Genomic DNA, 9,746 nt, shown 5'->3' with positions numbered 1-9,746 from the left:
GCAGGGGGCTCAGGGCAGGGTTTGGGGTGCAGGAGGGGTGTGGGGTGTGGCACGGGGCTCAGGGCAGGGGATTGGGGTGTGGGAGGGGGTGTGGTGTGCATGAAGGGGCTCAGGGCAGGGGTTGGGGTGCAGGAGGGGTACAGGGTGCAGCAGGGGGCTCAGGGCAGGGGGTTGGGGGCTCAGGGCAGGGGTTGGAGTGCAGGAGGGGTGTTGGGTGTGACAGCGGGCTCAGGGCAGTGGGTTTTGGGGCTCAGGGCAGGGGGTTGGGGGCTCAGGGCAGAGGTTGGAGTGCAGGCGGGGTGCAGAGTGAGCAGGGGGGGTGGGGGCTCAGGGCAGGGGGAAGGGGTGGAGGAGGGGGCTCGGGGCGGGGGGTAGGGGTGCAGGACGGGGCTCAGGGCAGGAGGGTTGGGTGCAGGCGGGGTGCGGCAAGGGGCTCAGGGCAGGGGGTTAGGGGCTCAGGGCAGGGGGTTGGGGTATGGGAGGGGTACGGGGTGCAGGCTCCAGATTGAAATCCCACAGGCTGGATTGAAATCCCTGATGGGGCGGATCCGGCCTGCGGGCCGTAGTTTGCCCTCCACTGCCCTAGGAGATGAAATGTTGCATTACATCTGGGAGGTGGATTTCATCTGCCAGTGCCCTCATCAGTAAAGGATTCAGATTCCCTGGCTTTGGCTACAGAGCCTCTGGTGACCCCTTCCTCCCCTCTCACTGCCCCACCCTTCCCCCGCAGTCACTGCTCTTCCCAATCTGGATTCCACTCTTTGTGGCTGTGTGTCCACTAGTGCCATTGCCTGCTCAGAGAGCCCATGGAGAGCATTTTTCTGTTGCTTCATGACATGTCAGTGTGTCCGTGCCTCTGATCACTTTCCTCACCCTTCCTATTTCTGTTTATGAGATCGGATGACCAGAACTGGAAACACTGTCCCAGGTGAGGACATCCCATTGCCATATGCAGTGGCATTCTAATATTCTCAGTACTGTTTTTGAAACTCATTCTTTAAACCTTCTACCATGGCGCTTTCTTTTGTGACAATGACTGCCTGCTGAGCAGAGCCCTTCGCTGAGCCGTCCACGGTGACAAGCAGCTCTTTCTCCTGCGTGGGTACAGTTGGTTTAGACCCCAGTTGCTTTGTCGCTCTTGTTTCAACTGAAGAACTGTGATTTCCTTGCCAGGTGGCAATTGTGAGCAGTGTTGAATTTGCCAGGCTTGGAAAGGAATTAGCAGTGCGTGTTGTACAAAACATTTTTCGGGCTCTGCCTTGTCCCCAGTTACTTCTGGAATGCTGATGAGCCAGCCCCGGTGCTTCAGCGTCATTCTGAGTCCATCGGGGAGTTGCAGCTCCTTTTTAGCTTCCCAAACCCAACTGGGACTGGCCAGTGCTGATGAACACAGAGGGTGACGTGATCATTTCCTTTGGAGTATGTCCACCAGCACTTCTCAGCCAGCTGCACTTCAAAGAGGCACTCAGTATGCCTGAAACTGCCTTCTTCTTCTAGTGATGGTGCTTGTCTGATTGGGCTGCTTTGAGATTTGTTTTTGTTCAAACAACTACATCTTGAGCGCATTAAGCCCCTGATTTAGCTGTTCAAATTGACACAAACCTGTCTGAGCTGATGAGGGAAGACAGCAGAGTCTCAAAGGGAAAGGAAACTAATGCCGTCCTGTGCACAAAAACATCATGCCTAGCTGCCCTTTAAGAAGTGTTTTGTGGTCTGCCAGACATTTACAATTCTCGTTTACAATGGCAATAGCTGAATTGGGAACTGGCTAACGCTTCCAATTTAACTGTTTCACTTGATGGTGAGAACTGGAACATACCCACGAGTCTTAAATGGCTGCTCCCAGGGCCGTGTTAGACTCCTGGGGTGAAATCCGGGCCCTGTTGAAGTCCATGGCAACATTCCTACTGACTTCAGTGGGGTCAGGGTTTCACCCACGGAGGGCAGCCAGGTCAATAAAATATAAGAACACTAAGTACATTTTTTTAATGAGAACAATTTAAAAATACATCAAAACAGAGGGTCCTAAAAGTACTTACAAGGAAGCTGCTTTCCTCAAAAGCAGATGTTTTACTGGACTGGAGATCAGAGGTTTCTGTCTGCATCAAAGCTGGGGTGGAGAATCTCTGGTCCTTACTCCTTAATACCAAGCTCTGTGGGGAGTGGGGTTCCCTATGCCCCTTTGTACTGGAGGCTTTGGGAGATGGTGTGGCAGATCCCCCAATCATATGCCGATGTTACTGCAGCAGTCAGGTTGCAGGACGACCCACAGATCAGCTCTGCTCTCCTCCATGGTCCTACAGGGAGGACTCCACCCCAAGTGAACACCCTGCCCCTATCCAAAGCCCAGCCACTTGGGCATGACATAGGAGAAAGGTTCTTCCCCTGGAAATAGAGAGCAGATGTTTATAACACTATCCCTGCCCTTCCCTCCTACCCTTTTACTGCCAAATGCCAAAAACTTGCTTTGAAAAAGATTTTATTTTTAAAAAGTGATTGGAAATGAAAGACCATTATAACAGCACTAAGAAACGCGGGCCGTCTTCAGGGATGCTAGAATCAAACCTTTCAAAGAATAATGCATGCCCTGCCAGTATTGCCAGTATTAATCCATATAAATAACACAGTTTTGGAATCATACCAGTAAAGTTTGTCTGGATGATTAAACATAAAGGATGAATCTAGTGGATAAAATTCAGTATGTATAGCATTAAACAAGGTGATGAATAAGGGCCTGATCCAAAATACATTACAGTTGACGGTCGATTTCAATGGGATTTGGATCAAATCCTAAAAAAGTGCACTAGGTATCAGTGTCAAGGGCACTTTGGTCTCCATGCAGAAAAAATAAATTATCGTTTGTTGTAGCAGAAGTAAAGCTGAAGCTCGATGGAGTATAAAAAAGGGATGATAAACTGGGTTGGTATTTGGAAGTTGCATGGAATAATACCAGTCAGGAATGAATGATAGAAACACCATAAGTAATGAGGGTGAATACTGCCAGTTATAAAAAGAATTTGCTTGCCTATAGGCTAATACATTATGAGGAGATGCATCTCGCTGCCCAAGAGTGGAGACTTTAAGGAATTTTAACATGCATTGGTGTGAGTCACCAGAACAGGATGAAAACAAAACCAAAAAACCAATGTAACAAAAAAACCAAGTATGAAAATGAAAAGATCAAAAGACCAATGTTTATGCATCAGGAATGGAGAGAGTCATTTCAATACACAGAATAGTTACGAAATTACTGAGGCTTTAGCCACACACATCTACATGTACTATAATAATTGGGAATAAATTACATGAAGGGATAGAGGTAGAGTCACTAGGAGGAAATGAAATATTGTACTCCCAGAAAGTAGTGACAGGCTTGGTCTTTCTATTCTTCCTTATCTGAAAGGCACTGTCCTTTCTAAACAGTGGGCCATTGCTTGTCTGCAATCCATGGCCCAGTTATCATTGATGTCAGTGAAAATTCCAAGCACACAAAGAGGGTAAAACATGACCCCTTGTGGCAATTAATATTAAATGCCATGATAATGAGTGTAGAATAAGCAGATGGACAAAAAGATCCTTTTGAAGAATTTTCAGAATTCTTAGAGTTACCAGGTCATGACCTCAGCGTAGTTCCACTGCAGCCAGTGAAGTTCCACTGATTTGCACCAGTTGAGGTTCTGGACCATCATCTCTTCCCTGCCAGAGGCGGAAGTGAGAAACGCTGAAAAGGTTATAAACCTTTTGCAACAACTGATATCTTGGCATCTGATATGAATATGCACTGCTATAGGAATATGCCAGATGTATTTATGTGCATTTTAAATTCCAGCCCTGTGTTCAGTCAGGAAGCATAGAATATAGAAGGTGAACTATTGCTAAAATTTAACCCAAAATCAATTGCTCCAAAAGAGGATGTATGCTCAGACTCACAAAGGGGATGGGGGGCTCTTTGAAGACCCCTGCCAACAAACTGACCTGTCTGAAATTTTGCCTGCTGCCTCTCATCCGACTAGGTAAAAAAAAAAAGTAAAAAGTTGGGGGGGGGATTTTATCTGAATTTTACTTTTCCCCCTTTTTTTTAATCTCATTGTGTGTTTAGAATGGCCAGGCAACTGCTATATTGTTCCTTTTGCGAGACAAGGTGGGTGAGGTAATATCTTTTATTGGACCAACTTCTGTTGGGGAGAGAGACACGCTTCCGAACCCACACAGCTCTTCTTCAGGTCTCTGAAGAGGGTCCAGTATAAGATATTAGCCCAATCCCACACCTTGTTATTTAATATCCTGGGATCGACATGACTACAACTATTCTGCAACATTGTTACTTTGTTTTGTGTGTTGCAGAGCAGTCCCTTTGGTATTTTGGGGGGGGGGGAGGCAGCTTAGTTAGGAGATAAAATGCAAATAGCTGTTTGTACGTGATGTCCATAAATATAGCCAAATATCGCTCTGCTATGGTTTGCTGGGTATTGGTGAACCCCGCCAGCAGAGGCTGTCTGGGGTCTGCTCCATGACACCTCCAACTCTCTCCACAGGAGCAGACTGTAAGCGGACCCTCATTCAGGGCTAACAAGCTGAAGGCTGATTTACTTTCAGGACTGTTTAATTGAATTCAAAGGGATTGCCTGCGGTGGGAAAGTGACCGCCGCTTCCCTTTTCAGTAGGGGTTACTCACTCTCACATTGATGTTCCAACTTGTTTCTTCTTCAGTAATATTGTGTCAAAGAATTGGGCTGCATCCTCCCTGACTGGCGCACCTGCAGTAATTTGACTCCGAGGCGTTCTGAAAGGAGCCAGACTCAGACACTGACAGGAGCCTAGTGCAGAAAAGAATGGGAGTGGGAACCAACTAGCTCTCTGAGAACTTCAAGGAAGAAGGATTGTTGTCAGGGCATATATATGTAACAGAGACAAACCAAAGTGCCTACAAAAGCTATAATTTAATGAGCCAAAAGCCTCCATTTGGGAAGTTTTTGTATTTCTTCAATTAATGTAATTTTGTCCTAAGTCTTATAAAAATAACAATGAGTAAAGGACACACATCTGCTGAACATTTCTCTCCATAATTATAAATCTTTCATGGTTTAAATTTAAACTTATTGCACTCTCCTGTTTAAATTACTTGACTCTGTGGCATATGATCTAAAATCGATAATTGACGGAAACACCTCTCTCCATTGAATCAGTTGCTCATGGATCAAAGTCATCCAAAAATTAGTTCAAATAAAACCCACCAAAACCAAATAAAAGCCAACAAATTATTCTCCTTCTAGCTGACTTTGATCAGGTACATTATTCTATTCAAAATTATAATACATCCAAATTGTCTCAGATGAGTACTAAAGGAGCTGTGACTTCTGCATTTCCGCTCAGCGCTGTTCATTTTCTTAACCTCATCCCACTCATATGTCAGTTTCGTCATTTAATTGTGTCCTGTCTATCATTTAGGTTGTGATCTCTCTAGGGCACGAACTGCCCTTTTTGTTACATTTCTGTATAGTTCCTAGCTCAATGAGACCCTGAGTTTTGACAGAAGTTCCTAGTAATATTATTACTACTAATAAAGCATTTTTATCAGTAATAATCTTTATTCTTTTCTCTTCTATTGTGTATGCTTTACTCCTTAAACTATTTTAATGAATACTTATTAATAATAGTTAATAATAATTAATAGTTAATAATATCATACATTTAAACAATTTAACCTAGATCACCAATTAATTAGTTATTTAACAAGGTTGCTCATGACCACCAGGTATTAGCTTTTCCAATTTAATAACAAATGCACTAAACCAAAACACTGATCTCTAGTAGATATTTCCCATTATTCCTTATCTTCTGCTTTGAAGGGTAAATAATATATAAAGTGCCCACACCGTAAATAGAATTACAGGCAAAAAAAAGTGTGTTAAAAGAACATTAAGGTTGCAAAACCCAGCACTCAAAAGTTAGGATATGCCATAAGAATGCACAGGCATCCTTAATTAATTTGGCCTCCTTGTATGTATGCATTATGATGCAATTTGTAATTGCATGATCTCCTGCTACTGTTCCCCTGAATCTCTGATCCTCTCCTCTCATCCTGTTCCTTACCCACTTCTACATTCAAGTCAGGATCCTCCTTCTCCTCCACACTGCCTGGGCACTAGCAGGGGAAACACTGAGAACACAGGTTCCCTGCTCTCAGTTCCTGTGCTCGACATCACTGTAGCCTCCAGTGGCCATGAAGAGCATTTGTAGGGAAAGTCTTGCTCAGTACCTACAGCCCTGGACTGGAGCACCACTGGTTACTCAGAGGGGATGACATACATTGATTCCAGTCAGCATGTAGGATCTGCGAAGGGAAGGAGCAGGCCCAGTGGGGTGCAGACAGAATTGTCATTGAATTTAGCTGGCAAACTTTAACAAGACTTTACTGAGCATGTGCTAACTGAGATTTTTCAAAGGCTTTTCATTTTGCCAAATGTGGGCAGATTTTCACAGGGACAGCAAAAGGCACATCCTTAATGCTAGGGTGACCTCTTTTAAGTCAAATTTTAAGTCCCTGTTCCAAAGCATTTTTAATTAAAACTTTCCAAAAAATCTTTACCTGAGGCAGCCAGCCAGTCAGCCCGAACTTTTGTCAAAGTTATAAGCAACTGAAAACGGTATCAAAATGGAGAATGTCCGACAACATTAACTATAGCAGGTTGCTACCTGCTCCGCTTGTAGTATCAATATGAACTGCCCTGGAGACTGACTTATCTGTGAAACTGTGAATTCTTTTGCCTTAGTCGTTTCTCAGATGATTTAAAGATGGAAAAATACTGACAATGGTAAATGTCACATATCGTGACCACATGCAAATTACATTTTTCAGGACACTGAGAATAATTATGCAGAGCTAGAACAGCCAAGTAGGTACAATATAAAATCCCAAAATAATAAAATTTAACTTAAAATATGGTGAGTGAAATCCTGCCCCTAATCAAGTCAATAGGAATGTATTTTAATTCCCAGTTAAAACCAATGTAATGGGTCACTTCTCTCCTTCACCATTGCTATCTTTGTTATGTGCAGGTGGTTCTTCACCCTACTCCGAATAGCCCAAAACAATCAGAGTGGCACAAAATGACTGTTTCCAAAAACTGCTCAGATCAAGATCTAAAGATTAAACTTGCAGTCCGAATGGATAAACCTCAAAACATGAAGCATTCTGGGTAAGTGCTTTGTTTTGTTCTGAATCAATTGGGTTTGAGTTTGGATTTTATAACTTGAGCATGACAGGAGTGGAGAGAGACTGTTTTATTCTCAAGTTCACAGAAGGATGAAAGAGGCATAAATATAGAAATGGAGCTAGTTCACTCATTTGCAGTGCACTTTACATATTTTAGCATAATCCTTTTAATACGCTCATGTGCATCATCCTAACAATTTAAATCCTTAAGCAGTACTCCTGAGGAAATGACTAAGGATTTTAGTTTCTCTGATAGAAAATAACCAGTGAGATGCCCTGGTCTTTTATTTCAACATCAGTATAATTTCCCAATTGATTCTGTTTCTTCCAACGTTGAATTCTCAGAACCAACAAACAACGGGCTTTCTGCTTGAGGTATACACCAAGGATGAAGATGAACTATTAGCATCATTATTTATATTGGGATGTACAATCCTTTACAATTGTAGAATTAAATAGAATTCACGTAGAGTAAAACATGAGGGTATAACTAGGAGTAATGGGATGGAATTTAAAGTCATTAAAAGTTATACCTGAATATCAGAGAGAAACTCCCACCAGAGATATCTTAGGCCATGGAATAGTCTCATGAGGGAATGATGGAATCCCCCATTGACTGAGACTTTGAAAACTACAGTAGACACAGCAGACACTAAAATATACAGTAGGGAAAATGTTCTTTGTTGGCAGGGAAATGGGCTAGATGACCCAACTGACCTCTTCTGTCTTTTGGGCCCAGATCTTCACTCACATTGAAACAGTGGGAGTTGTATGTTTCTGAGGGCAGAAAATGAGCTCTTCCTATCATGATCCGATAAACCATATGCACTTCAGCCAATCCTGAGCTGGCCGATTCAATAAACTCATTTAACCAAAGAAGAATAATTCCTCGTCCTTTATTTTCTCAGACAGGCAGATAAGCACATTCCCCATACTACCAGATTATAAACCAGATCAGCTCTAGGAGGATATAACAAAGGCCATTGGCAAGGCTTTCCTCTCTGATTTCTCTTCGAGGAAGAGTATGTAATAAATAGCTACCACATAAACCATCCAGAAAAAAGATTGTTTTGTTTAACTTCTTCTCCAGATGCGTAATTCTATAGCTACAAAAATTATTTATTTTCATAAAGTTTTGCATCATAATTGATAGAGGGATCAAACCACTCATCCTCTTTCTTTTGTCTTCCTCCGCCTTGTTTGTCTGTCCAGTAGTGAGGTCGGGATCCCTAGCCACATTTGGAGCATAGTTGGCCATCACAGGGTTCCAGAAATCATCCGTAGAGGATATTCTTTCATCCGTCATATTTGTTTTCCTTGCAGCTTCTGATGGGAACTGGACTGAATAGCCCTAGCTTCGGTCGTGCTTTTTTGGTCTAACGTTTGATTTAGAAGGTGCTGGTTAAAATTATTTACTTTAAAATATTGGTTCATTGCAATAGCTACCCTTGGAGCCTGATCCGGAACCCATTGAAATGAATCAGAACCTTTCCATTGACTTCATTGGGCATGTGAATCAATCCCTACAGCTTCATTGCAGAGAATCTGTGTTAAAGGTGTTAGCTAAATATTGTACAGTGTGGAGACCAAATTTGGGGAGTTCTATTAGTGTATGTCTGGTTGACCTCACTGGAGTTACTCTGGATTTATAATGGCATCACTGAGAGCAGAATCTGGCCAAAGTCTTTATTAGAATACGCTTCTCTTCAGCACTCACATCCTGGCATGCCACTTTGTTGTGCAATACATTTAGGTTGTCAATCAATGATTTGACTGTTCAAATACAGAACAACTAAAAACAGCATGTTGCAGTGCTTGTCAGCACTGAAGTCTTGCAATGTTTCACTGCTGACACTTGTTGACAAAACAGCATTTAATTATGAGAAATCAGTTATAGGTTGGGATTTTACGTTTTGTTTTGTTTTTAAATTAGCTGAAACAGGAAATCTCTATGCAGAAGGACCTAGAGTGAGTCTCAATCTTAGCGTAGAACCTACAGCTTTATATGTTACCAGGTGTGAAATCCTGGATCCACTGAAGCCAATGGCAAAGCTCCCTTTGACTTAAATGGATCCAGGATTTTAGAAGGTTTATTTTACTTGTTTGCCTATTAATTTGTGTTGAGATCACAAGTTTGCTGATACTAAATCATAACATTTCTTTTAGGGTGCCTAATGAAACAGGGTTACCTGTGGGAGGAATGGGCAGAAACCATTCTACCTTTGCACCTAATGGCCTGTATCCAGGGCCGGTGGAAGGATGTTTCGCGCCCCAGGCGAAACTTCCACCTTGCGCCCCCTCCCCCCGCCCCCACGCACCCGCCCTGAGGCACCCCCCCCCCCCCGGCCCCCCCCCCCCTCCCCCCCCGGCCCCCCCCCCCCTGCAGCAGCTCACCCCTGCCCCGCCTCCTCCCGAGCACACCATCGCTGCTTCACTTCTCCCGCCTCCCAGGCTTGCGGCGCCTAAGGGGTGGGGAGCTGCCACGGGGGAGTGCCTCAAGGCGGAGGGGGGGAGCTGCCGCGGGGGGGGG

At 43.7% G+C, this 9,746-nt stretch overlaps 1 protein-coding gene across 27 annotated transcripts in view; it reads left to right on the top strand.

Moving 5' to 3' along the window:
• Positions 1 to 9,746, top strand: part of CADPS (calcium dependent secretion activator) — a 364,439-nt gene that overhangs the window by 206,300 nt on the left and 148,393 nt on the right. For all 27 annotated transcript variants that reach the window (XM_034776664.1, XM_034776659.1, XM_034776658.1 and 24 more), the window contains exon 8: positions 7,060 to 7,199. In XM_034776664.1, the coding sequence (XP_034632555.1) occupies positions 7,060 to 7,199 (140 nt within the window). The remainder of the gene's footprint in view (positions 1 to 7,059; positions 7,200 to 9,746) is intronic.

This window comes from Trachemys scripta, chromosome 7 (assembly GCF_013100865.1).
Source record: "Trachemys scripta elegans isolate TJP31775 chromosome 7, CAS_Tse_1.0, whole genome shotgun sequence".
NCBI lineage: Eukaryota > Metazoa > Chordata > Testudines > Emydidae > Trachemys > Trachemys scripta.
This window is presented reverse-complemented; position numbering and strand designations above follow the sequence as displayed.